Source organism: Anomalospiza imberbis, chromosome 15 (genome assembly GCF_031753505.1).
Source record: "Anomalospiza imberbis isolate Cuckoo-Finch-1a 21T00152 chromosome 15, ASM3175350v1, whole genome shotgun sequence".
NCBI classification, from domain to species: Eukaryota; Metazoa; Chordata; class Aves; order Passeriformes; family Viduidae; genus Anomalospiza; species Anomalospiza imberbis.
Window position 1 is genome coordinate 11,573,570 of NC_089695.1, and position 13,112 is coordinate 11,586,681.

The 13,112-nt window shown below is 44.7% G+C and overlaps 1 protein-coding gene across 1 annotated transcript in view; it reads right to left on the minus strand.

Annotated features, from left to right (window-relative positions):
• ADAMTS2 (ADAM metallopeptidase with thrombospondin type 1 motif 2) overlaps nucleotides 1-8,311 on the minus strand; it is a 174,743-nt gene extending 166,432 nt beyond the window's left edge. Inside the window, exons 1-2 of the mRNA XM_068205862.1 lie at nucleotides 7,867-8,311; nucleotides 6,554-6,915 (exon numbers count right to left, since the gene is read on the minus strand). Coding sequence (XP_068061963.1) covers nucleotides 6,554-6,915; nucleotides 7,867-7,954 — 450 coding nt within the window. The 5' untranslated portion in view covers nucleotides 7,955-8,311. The remainder of the gene's footprint in view (nucleotides 1-6,553; nucleotides 6,916-7,866) is intronic.
• Nucleotides 8,312-13,112: the final 4,801 nt, after the last annotated feature.

Genomic DNA, 13,112 nt, shown 5'->3' on the forward strand with positions numbered 1-13,112 from the left:
CTCAGGGAACACCCTCTCCACACCACGAGGAAGCAGCGAGCTGGCAGGTAAGTGAGTTAATAGAACTTTTTGAGGGACACACCTTTGGAAGCTAAGAGGGACAGACTTCTCAAAATAGATGCTCTGCTTACCCCAGAAATTAATTATGACCTTATCAAAATTAGTTCCTATATTTGGGTCTTTCAAGACGGGAAGCAGGAGACACTAGGCCCCTTTCCTCAGATATATAGAGTTTAATATTCTGGTTGGAAAATTAGTTTTTGTGTGGTCAAAGGGCACAGTACAGCTGAGACACTACTACAATGAGGACAATGCAACACAAAGTCAAAGAGGACATAAAGAAATACTTATATTTTGTCCAAAGGCCCACAACATACCACAAAGATACCAGTTCTGACTGTCTGAGGATACTCTGTCCAGATGGTGTCCACCTGTATGATGTAGGAAATTACTTGCTCTGCTCTCAGATAAAATGTAGGTGAGATGATCCATGCACAGAAGATGTAAAGAAAAAAAAAACCCAGTATTTACTGATGACAGAGTCTCTTTTAAGGACAGCAGAGGATAATTTACTCCAGTCAGAGGCTGAATCATAGTGTTTACACTCTTCGTCTTTCACACCATCACTTTTAAAAGGGAAAGCCTGTGCAATTCACACAGCAGAAGGGACTGTCCAACTAGGCTTGTGTTGGCCAGGGAAATGAACAGCAGAAACCCAGAGAATGGGTGACAAAGCAAAGTCTCTATCCTGTGAAAACATGGAGATGCTGGAGTGTTAGGCATCAAAAGAGCTCCATTGCTTTGCCAGGCAACGCAGGTCTTTTAAATGATGTGTGTAGCTGGGGATGTGCAGTCAGGCTCTGGTGTGCAGGAATTCACATACATGCTTGGCTTAGCCATGTGGAAACCCCAGGTGAATTCAAAATGTCCTTGAAAAAGGGTTAATGGTGATCCCGCTGATCATCTGCAGAGGAAGGGCTGCTGTTTCCTTAATGAGAATGGCTTTTACATTTTGTTCTATACTGTGTCACAGAACTTATTTGCACTTCTTCTGCCACTGTATTACAGTTCTACTTATCTAAAATGCCCACCATGAATTTTGTCATTACATTTAAAAATGCAGAAAGAAAAGAAAAAAAAAAACGCAAATGGCACTTTGGTTTGAGTTTGGTTTAATTTAATGAGAAAATGCTCCCAAATGAAAAGACCATTTTCCAAAGATCATTTTCAAAATTTGCCCAATTTTGATCTCCTCAAAATGGATGCAACCCCATCATAATGTAAATGCTAAGAATTTAGCATACAGAAAAGGAATTACTGGAATTATTTGTAGCAGGCATCTGTTTAAACTGTCAGGAACTAGACCTGACCAGACTTTGAAGATAATATTGTGCTACCTTGAGCTCTGCTTTTTTACTACATCACAAACCAGTGTAATCCAAAAACCAGATCAAAAAGAAACATGACTAAATTATAAATCCATATGACAACAGGAGATGGATGTCTAAAAGGAAAAATAACACAGTTACATAATCATGTCTGCCTTCTCCTGGTATATTAATTGTGAGCAGCTCCTTCACTTTCTTATCCAGGTAAATTACATGTTCCACCTAAGGTGAGTTAGATTCACCTTCAACTCTGTGGGCAGTTCCAAGAAAACACCTCTGTCAGAACAGTATATAACAATATAACCTTAAAATTCACTTACTTCAAAGAGGTCAAACTCATGCTCAAAGTGAAGAAGAACTATACTAAGCAAGGCTAGACTTCACAAGGTGTCTGAATGCCTTTAGGAAGGCAGGGAAGGTGGCAGAAGGAAGGGGAGAAAGGCAGACATTTCAATGAGTAGCTGGAATTGCTCTCAAGAAATACCGTCAATTGGATCTGAACGTGAGATTCTACATTTATACTTCAGAAATTAGATTATATGAATACAACCCCGTAAAATAAAAACTGAGGAAAAAAATTTTGTTCTCTGATTTAAAACAGGAAAGAAAATACTCATAATATAAATAATACCTAACAACATCTTGGGACAACTGGCAGATGTGCACTTGTATTGACAGCAGCCAAAGCACCAGCCAGTTCCTGAGGATCCATGACTGGTTAGGAAAGGGAAATGTATCACCATAAACCCACCCAGGTGAGCCCAGGGCTACAGACACTGCAGCATTGTGCATGAGTCGAAAAAGCACTGTTGATGTCCCAAGCATTTCTAGAAGAAACAGAGCCTGGGCAAGCAGCCAGCCAGCCAGCAGGCTGCTCAAAAACAGTTTGGGAGGGTTAGCACAGAGCACAGGAAAGACTGAAGCGTTGTACAGCAAACCCTGCCTGGTTCATCACAAGAAGAAACAAGTCCACTGCACTTGTAAGGTGTCTGTCTTGGTAGCCCCAGCCATGTAATGCTTACAGCTCGTTTAGAAAACAACCAGAGATGGCTTGAAAAGCTAATTTCTATATATCTTCTTCTAATAACTTTCCATTTTAGTGACAATACTGCAAAATTTTTGGACAGCTGATCTTTTACCTTTAAAAATGGAAGAGGGTTATACTAATGGAGTCAAACTAGGACACCATGAGGTGTTACTGAAACTGATGTTCCTTCCTTTGCTTCAGTGGGTGCCATCAGATCACATTGATTGTTCATCATGGAGTAGTGATCCTCAGTCTTCTCAGTCCTGTCAGTACATCTGACTCTGCACTGCAGCCTAAGTTAATCATGTGTTCATTATCCACTTCAGATGTGCTGTTGATATTGTGTTTTTCCTGTCTAAGTATACATTCTAGCTCACAAACTACAAATGTCATGAGGATACTGGGAGGGAGGTTATGTCTTCGAATTTCCACAACCAAATTGTGCCATACAGCCAACCTGAAGAAGACTTTTTGGCACATCTGCCTCAAGCACTGCAGAAATATTTATGAAAAATCTAGATGTGTAAAGAGTTCTTCTACAATGGCAGGTGAGGTGAAGAAAGTTCCACAATAACAGTTATGCAATAATCTGGAAAGGTTAACATAATCCTAACTTTTTGTTGTTTTATAGCATTTTTTACAGCCTCCAACCACTCTCCTTCACACCCCTTGGAGAGGACAGCCAGCTCCCTCATCCTCCAACTGCATCCACAAGTAAGAATCTGGCCAAGGACCAAGAACATACTCAAAGCACAACACCTTCCACCACAGCCTGCTGGTCATGGACAGCTGACCATGCTTGCTCTGCCCACTCAGTGGAGAAATAGTTTGAATGCTGTCAGGCCAACCAAGATGATAACAAGTTGTCCCGAGTGTTTTTATCTTAAGTGAGAAAGCTTTCACAGTACTTTTTTTTTTATATGGTAAAAATCACATTCATAATTCAGAAAGCTGTTAAAAATCTATTGATTAGCTTTAACTTTGATTCTTCATCCACAATTTTTAATTACCCACTCCAGCTCTGACAACACACCTAGATTGCATACTTCAGAAGTTCTCTTCATCTGCCTCAGATTTAATTTCTAGGTCAACAAATTTTTGGCTGACTTCTGATACAGAAAATCGTGAATACCCAAATTAATGTGTATCTCTTTGGTCAGGGCAGTAGATCCTCATCTTTTATAGTACAGTTCAAAAGTCCCTTCACAGATCTACTATTTTCATGTAAATTCCTTCGAGCAACTTGTCATTTGGCAATATCAGTTCCACCAGCCTGACTCTTCTAAGACAGTAACTGGAAAATAAGACATGGTTGGTAGTGCAGTGCAAACCAAAGGGCTGTTCAAAGGAAGTAACATCAGAAGCTGGCAAGGTGGCAGATGCATTTGCCGACTTAAACTAGATTCGGTCAACAAAAGTTTCCAATGTAAAAATCAAAGTAGAACACTTCAAGTCCAGTATTGTTTCAGCCCTGATGGCTGATGCAAAAGACAGAAGACCACGACAAGCATAGACAGATGTCAAACCACCTTCAAAAGCAAGCACTTCAAAAATAAATACTAGGAATTAAATTAATCAAGTTTATAATGTAAAATTCTAACACTTGTCAGTTGACAACTCAGTTGTAAGAGAGGTCCACCATCCCTATTTCCAGAATAACCTAGAAAATGTTGTGGAAATACTTGGGCCCACTGAAGAAAACTAGGTGTGAAGTAAAAAACAAACATAGAAAAACAGTTGAGAATAGCCTTGTCCATGTCTTTATTCACATCCAAATGTCAATAAACCCAAGAAAAGCATACAGCCCAGAGGTCTCTAAGTATGTCTTGCTGGCTACACATTGCTCCAAGGACTCTTCAATTCTCCTTGCAAAAAACAAGAAATAAAGAGAGAGAGAATTACAAGCAGTATTAACTTCTGTCATTACTTGCTTATTATTTCTGTCCACAGAGCAGTGGCTTTTGGAGAAACATTGGTATAATTCCTTTGAGTTTGAGTAATCTATTGATAATCTGTTTTATACGCTCACCCCACAAGAAAGAAAGAAACTGAGATGGAGGGAAAGGGTAGAGATGGAACATGGTACCCAAGGGACTGGAGTTCAATTTGTTGTTCCAAAACAGATTTACTGCACAATCTCAGGGAAATCTTTACAGCCGAAAGGTATTGAGGCAATGCTTCCTGCAGGAAGGCTTCAGTGACCTGGGCAAAAAAACCACATCTCTGCCCTGCAACATCTACCATGTAGATACACCCTGGAGGAAGCCAATACATTTCTGAATGTATTAGCAGAAACACAGAAGTTGTAATTCCATATGAAAATCACTCAGATTAGAATGTGGCACCTCCTAGCCCAGACCAACTCTCCAGCTCCTTCTAATGGAAACAAGAACACTGGAAAAGGCAGGCACATGGGTTGGGCATACAGGTTAAAAACTACAATTCCTTCAGTAGCTTTCTGGATTCCAGTCATTTATGAGTGCATTTATTATTGCATTGAGGCCTGGCTTCACACCTTTGCATTTGAGACATTACAAATGTGAAAAGAGCAGTAATTTATAAAGACTTTCATTTCTATTTTTACTTCATTTTATAAGTCATTCTCATTCTTTGTCATTTTTACATGCAACATGATGCCTTGGACCTTTAGAGTCTCATCCAAAGTTTGGCTTTAACTCCTGTTCTGTTTTATCATAACTCTTTTGTCTAAATATAAGGAGCCCACATTCAAGCAAACACTGGAAGGAAGCAGGAACAAGCTCCCCCCCTGCCCTTACAGTCAACACCTGTGCTGAGGAGAATACAAGGCAAGGAGTAGCCATCAAATAGGATCTTCCTCCACCTTTCAGCACAGATGGACAAGGAAGAAGAGTTTTGGCTCTGCCCCAGTTTTAAAAGTAAAGAGCAAGTAAATCTTGAGCAAGTAAATTTGCCTTAAACAAAATGATCTGTTCTAGACAGAGAGAGAGCACAGAACTTTTGCTTCCCCCCCGAGGCAGAACTGCAGGCTCACACTCTGCTCTCTGAATGGCTCTTCTTGCTCAGTCCTCGTGCTTCTCTTACCCTCAGCCAGCTGTCCACATCAAACAACTGCAACATTAAAACCTGTTTCTGAAAACAGAAATGCACATGGCTGGGAGAAACCACAGGAAAGGAAAGACTAAGGGGAAAAGTATTTGATTCCCTTCCATTCTCAGATAGCCAACATACTATCTCCATACATGTCATCTTCTTGGCACAGCAAATGAACAACTTCCTATGACTAAATAAATAGAAATACAACTGACTCTTACTGGCTCTTTATGCAGAGGCAGAATGCATTACAATTAAGCAATCTCAAAATTACAAACTCTAAAGGCTATAGCAAGGAAATACAGGCTGGATAAACTGGTCATTATAAAAAAAATATAGCCCCTTTCTCACTAAACAAATTGCTGTTCAGTAATTACTGCTCAAATGACAGTGTGACAGTTTAGGATGTCAGGGACAAACAGTCATAATCTGAGTGCTGAACATGCATTCCAGAACAGAAAGCTGCAGCCGGTTTTAAAACACAGCTTTGACAAATGTATCACAGGGGGCTGTTTTGCTCATAAAACTCAAAGTCTTCTGCAACTTTTCATCAATCACTTGATTAGGCAATGAAACTCACCAAGTGAAATATCCAAGAAAACAGACTCTGAATAAATTAAAATTTTCCAGGACAAAACCATATTTTACCTATCAAATTTGTTTCCAGGGTAGTCCAGCCCATTATTTGGGATTAACTCTTTCTAACATTTATCCTTGCAGGCTGTAAGTGAGAAGTGGAAGAGGATGCTGAGAACTTGCTACTTAACCTTCTGGTTTAGAGCATCCGACCCCCTCAAGTAACTTTACCACAAATCAACATAAACACTGTTTTCAGCTGCTCTGTTCCAGAGTAGCTACCTCAGAGCATGTGCTCAAACTTCTAGTGCCACTGTCTGTAAAGCAGCGCTTGGTGCAGCACAGCTATTCCCACACAAGGGAACATTAGTTAATTTGCATTCACAGTTACCATATGAGGTGTGAGTTTCTGACAGTCCACACATTTTATATTTAAAGACTGTAGGAAATTAATATAATTATCTTTGATATAATAACAAAAGTAACTTACCAGTCCATCGCAATTGCTGATAGCAACTGAAGCATTTGGCAGATCAGTGATATCCCCAACATAGAGGCAATTCCCATAGAGAGGTTCAATATGAGTCTCCTCAGAGTCCTCCTGCCACTCAACTGTTGCTCCAGGGGCCACGAGCCTGGAGTTTGGCCGCAGCCTGAAGTGAAACTCTCTTCCAAAAACAGTGACATTGTAAAATATCTGCTCATCTGCTGCTTCACGTTGCAAGTCCTCCACAGCTCTCCGGAAGCGTGCTTTTGGCGGTCCAGACACCAAGTGGGATAGGAACCTGCCCTCTGAATCGGTGCTTGTGGGGATGACAAGGCTGTACTCCTCTATATTCCTCAGGATTGAATCTTTACAGGGAGAAAGCAAGAGAGGACAGAGATACTGGAACTAAACATATCCTGATGCCGCGGGATATTTATTCCATTATTCATTAGCACAGCAGACACTTACATAAGGCAGATGGACACTGCACTATTTGCAAGCACTTGGTTCACCTGCATGAAGTGTGCAGAGTTCACTCAAACTTGCCTTTTCTTCCCCAAAATACCAGACGGCAGTGTGAGCCTCCCCACCCTGCCAGGACCCCGCACTCCTGCCCCTGCCGCGAGGTCCCGCTCCCCTTTGCCCACGAGCCCGGACCCCGCTCCCCTGCACACCCAGTCAGTGACCGGGTCGCCGCGGGGACTTCGGGGGTTTCCCGAGTGGCCAGCGTTCAAGACGGGGCGTTGATTCACTTCGGGACTGCTCGCAGGGGCAAGGGGTAGGGTTTGCAGGTGGTAAGCCTGCAAGGCAAAGGCACGTCCCTCAAACTACCCCCGGTGCGGCGGGTTTGAGTCGAGCGGTGACGGGGACGCCGCGGGCAGCGAACGGGAGCGGTCTCAGTGGGGAGCTCGGGAGTTTCGGACGGAGGCGATGGCCCGAGGAAGAGGAGGAGGAGGAGGCAGACGAGCTGCCATGTGTTTCAGCCCGCACGGGAACCCCAGGCACCGCTCCCTGCCCGCCGGGGCTCGCCCGCTCCGCGGGGCAGCAGCGGGGCTGCGGGCAGCGGCGCAGCGCTGTCACTGCCGGGCGCTCCCGCGTCCCTTCCCCGCCGGCGGCGCGGCTGCCCGGTCCCCGTCCCCGCCTGCCGCTTGCAGGAAACAACTGGCAACCCGGCAAAAGTAGCCGCAGAAGAAGTTCAAGGGGAGCCGAAAGCCGCGGGGCGGCGAGCCGCTACTTGGGACGGGCGGGCTGCGGGCACCGGCCGGCGGCGGCGGGGCAGGGCGAGCAGCCCCGAAGGCGTCCCGGCGGAGACCTACCTCTGTCCCCGGGGCGCCGCAGGGCGCCGGCGGGCAGGGCGAGCGCGCAGCAGAGCAGGACGCAGGCGATGCCCGCGGGAGGGTCCATCGCGGCGGCCCCGGCCGGACGCGGGGGCCGGCGCCCGGGCTGCCCGCAGCCGGGGCGGGCCAGGCGGCAGCCCCGCTCCGCGCGGCTCCGCGCGGCTCAGCGCTGCCCCGCGCCCCGCCGCCCGCGCATTCGCCCAGCCGCAGCCGCAGCGGCAGTGGCGGCCGCGCTCCCGGCTCGCAGCGAAGCAGAGACACCAGGAGGCGGCGGGGGTATAGTACTGGAAGCACAGGGCGTGCGGAGTGAAGTCAGGCTGATTGACAGAGGCGCTGCCACACGGCGCAGCCCGGCCGCGGGGAGCGGGGACGGGCCGCGGGCAGCGGGGACGGGACCGCCCGCCCCGCCGGGCAGCCCCCGCGCCGCCCCCGCCGCGCTCCGGGCAGCCCCGGCCGGCAGCGCCCGCCCCGCGCCGCGCCCCGCTCCGGGACGGCCCGGCCGGCGGGGACGGGAGTTGGCAGAACGCGTGTGGAGGCGGAAAGGAACGCCCCGCGCCGGGCTCGGGAGCCCCCGGGCGCTGGGGCAGCGTCCCGCTACCGGGGCCCGCCGGCTGCGCCGTCCCGGCTGTGCATCCATATGGAAACGACCAGAGACAGACGAGGCTGACAAACTTAGGGCACCTCGGCATGAGTTGTGTTGCAGTCTGTGTTTCCAGTTGACAGCAGGGACCCAAATGGAAAAAGTGCCACCGGCAGAGGCAAATCACGGTCAGAGATCTTCATCTGATCCAATAAATTACTCTAAGCAGCCATTTCACAGGAAAAATTGTTAGGGCTATTTGCCAATAAGACTGAAATTGCTTCAAGCAATCATATTAAATATCTGCAGTTGGAAAGATAGACCCTGAAAGTCTTTAGGAATACTATAAATACAATATAGAAGCAGGATTTTTAAATAATTAAAACATCAAGAGTGGCCTTTATGGTAAAAAACAAGTTATATTTGTTTCCATATGGCCAGGATAAATGCCATACCGCTTATTCCCTTCAAATAATGTATATATTTACTCAGCTTTTACATTACTGGGATCATCTGCTGTTTTAACCACTTTACTCTTTAACCTTGCAGAATCCTATTAGCCCTTCTTGTGCTCCGGCTGGCCCTGCCAGCCCACAGCCCTGCTTACCCCAGGCTGATTCTCACTGTGTCTGCATGAGTTAGACCTCTCTGGAAAGCTGCAGGCAATGGCTTCCTGCAGGAAGCTGGTCTTCTGCCAAAGAATTTTCCTGGGTATCCTTGACTATTCTTGCTCCTTTATGACTAAGGGTCCAGCTATTACCTTCCACCCCTCTATTATGGATACAGATGAAGGGTATAGAAGAAAAATAACAGCAAGCCAGTCCAGCTCCCTGCCCATGAAGAGGTCTTATGGACCTCAGCCCTGATCAGTTATGGCAGTATATGATTTCTGCTTGCTTGGTTTGGTGTTCTGGTTTGACTTTCCCATTTTTCAGGTTAAGGATAAAAAGGGAAAGATTATTGTGAATGATGAGGTAGATCAACTTGTACATTGCATTCAAACAATTCAAACATCCCTCTTCTTATCTTTTCAAATGACCCTCCTTTGGAATTGCTGTCTGCGCCAGGCTTCTCCCAGTTCTTCCTTTGTCCTTTTGATATGGTCCTAGATTGGCACACTTTTTTTTTTTTTTTTTTTTTTTTGGGTTTGGGTCCATATTGAGCAGATTCTCATACTTAAAATCTCATATGCTTTCATCAGTACACAGCTGGTAGAGTTCCAACCTCATTTTTATTGGACTTGTATTTTAAGTTGATGATGTGGCTTTTTTATGTTTCATCCATCCCATCCTGCTCAAATTGAAATAACTTCTGCACATAAACTTGAAAGGGAGAGGGGTTGGCCCTCTACATTTGAAATCAAAGTTCTTATTTGTATATGATTCATCAAGAAAAAAAAAAAAGAGAGACTGAGTAGTTTATACAAATACAAAACAACCTAGCCATTAGTTCTACTAATTAAGATGGATTTTTACTCTTAAAAATACTGGAGGTTAGAAAATATGCTTTAATATGGATAACAGCTGTACTGCAGAGTAATGATGTAAACAAAAAGAACCAGTAATTGCCTTCATGCAGTTTATTTCTATAGAGAAACCAAGTTCTATGTGCATATGTTGTTACCTTATCACATGGAGACAAAAGCTCCATGGGCTCCAGGGCTTGGGGGGGACTGTTTTACAAACTCCTTTAAAATTAAAAAAAAAAAAAAAACCAAACTGAGAACCAGTGTCAAACAATAGAGCCAGCTCTGCAGCTGGTAAAAACTGTGCTTCCACTGCACTCGCTGGAATAAATCCTGATCCCCACTGAAGCCAGTGAGAGTTTTGCCATTGACTTCAGCAGAGCCAAGATTTTCTGCAGTAGATTCTCAATGAGATTTAGACCAACTGAGGATGTGCCACATGGCACAGCAATGGGCCTGTATCCTTCCACAGGAAAAAAGGGTGTATGTTTGACCCTGAGGAGGTGGTCCAAAGCATGCCCACCACCACAGAGCCCAGGGGAGTGAAATTTGAGTCCTTACCTCCCTGCCATTACACAATCATAGCAGAGAAATTCAGGGAAATATCCTCCTCAAAAGTAATTTTCCATTTCCTAAACTGGGCTTCTTGTCACAGACAGATGAGGTTGTGGCCTGGGTTTTCTTAGTGGGGCATTGCCATGGCTGTCTCCATGGCTTCTATACATTTTACAATGAACTGGAAAACAGTCAGCATGGAATGTATGCACTGCTGCATTAATTATAGTCCACAACCCTCTAAATTAATTGGTGCAAATGAAGTCACACCATATGTATTTAACTGGAATGAAGGGAGAAGGACTAGATACTGCAACTGTGCTTGGATAGTTCAATCTGAGAGTATGGCTGTGCTCTGCCAACCATGACTACAGTCACACAGATGTTTGCCTTCACTGGATACAGGCATAGAGAAAGGAGAAAATGATGCTCTGTATGTCCTGAATGAATGCCCACACTGAAGCAAGGTGTTCTAGGAGCTGAAATACCCGAATTACTTTCAAACTAGCCAGCAGAGGTATGAACAGCCCTGTAACTGAACTGATACGGGGCTCAGCACAGACTGTGGAGTATTTATTGGCTTTACAGATTTTCTAATCCACACCAAGTTTGTGCTGTCTGTTCCTGTTCCAGCTAGGGTGCATCTGCATAAACTGCAGCCAGACCTTCCCTTGGAGATGTTCTCACAACATTTAATTTTGCTTAGGAAAATGAATAGATCCTAAGCTTCATCACCAGTACTGCTCTGAAGGTGTTTTAAACACATATAACTGCACATTGCAATGAGAAATTTACTGTGTCTGGAATTTCTAAGATTTCTTGCTGTTTTCAAGGGAAAATCACTCTTTTCCTTTTATTAGTGGGGCTGTGAGGGAAGATGCTGGACTGCAGCACTGTGCATTCTGCAAAGGGCACACCAATGCCTAAGAAGGTAACTTTGAGTCTGTTTATGGCTCAAAGCAGTCCAAGCTCTCAGGTGAAAGGTTCCTCAAAAGGGGAATTCTCATTCCTGACCTCCTGATGGGGAAGATGGTACCTCTCTGCACAAGGACTGCATTTTGCCCGTGTTTCTCATGCAGATGATTGTCTTTGCTCTCACCCTTGACTGCCATGCACACTTTGTGGCTATGCAATGTTATAAAGCTTAATAAAAAGAAAGAAAAATTAAAACAGTATGCCAGTTCATTTCCTTCACACTTGACATTTCCAGGCTTCATATTATTTGAACCCTTGTGCCATTATGTGGCACTATGATGTACTACCTAGGAAAAAAAGGATGTATTTAATGCTGATTTTGAAGCAGTGCTACCTAAAGGGCAGTAATTAAAATTGGAACAGTCCTACCTTCCCCCCCTTTACTTTAGTAAGGTAACAAAACAATCTATCACACAAAAAATAGACCAATTGAACTATTAATAACTTATCAACTTATTCAGCTCTTGCTAATAATTTCACTTCCACTTCTTTTTTAAGACAGTGCCAAAAAATATTCTAAGATAAGTGAAGTAAAAATGAGCCAAATTAAAGCAGTAATACCCAGGCCAGTCCCTTGGATTCTTGGAGTAAGAAATCAGGTAGTATTACAGAAGATACTGACATCTTTAACCAATAAAATCCTACCTTCAACAGAAAACTACTGACTGAAGGTATAAAAGCAGGACATCCCCTCTGCCTGCTCATCCTGGGCTTTCTGAGAACCAACTCCTGAGTCCTTCCCAGGCATGCTCAGTGTGCCCAGGCTCCTCAGGAGACTTGGTGATTCTGCTGAGCCAGGAGCAGCATGAGACTTACCCCAGGATTTCAGGGGCTTTACTTAGAAAAACCTGGGCAGTTTTACATTCTGAAGCCTGTCACTGTTGGACAGTGGGACTTGGCTCTCACTTCAGTTGTCGAAGATTCAAGTGTCCGTTCTTCCAAGACAGATCAGAGCAGCAATTCCTCCCAGCCCTGTTCCTGGTGTCACTGCTGGGACACCTGCAGCCTGGGACAGTACAAAGGTCCTGCTGCCTGCAATTCTCTGAGGCCAAGAAATTAATCTGTAAGATGCTGCTCACGCAGGGACTGGCTGTGGGTACATTTTTGGGTCTGTGCTCATTGATAACACAGGTTCAAATTCCTTCTGTGCTGGGCCAGAGCTGCTGCCTGACCACAGCTTTGCACCTGAGCTGTCCACACACACAGGTTTGCACTCAGAGGCAGGGAAGGAAGTAACAGAACTGCAGGGATGGATCCAAGTTTCCTTCAGCATCTTCACTATTTGGTTCAGTCACTTTATCCTGATTTTGTGGCCCATGGTAGGTGTTCCATCTTAATTCCTCTTTATGTATTGTGCTGACAGAGAAAATGCAAAATTTCGTTGTTACCACTTCTTCCACTAATCATCTGTATTTACCAGCTAGTTGTCTTTTGATAAATACTACAATCTCTCCCCTATGTTTTCACCTTGATTCTTTCTGTTCAGATTTATTGCCTCGCTATTAATATTCCAGCCGTGTGATTTATCCCAGCATGTTCCCGGAATACTTGCCTTCTCTATATAAATATTTGAATGATCCTAATTTCAACTAATTAGTACTGGGACATTTGATTTCCCTCTTGAAGAATTCTCATTTGCTACTAACCAGT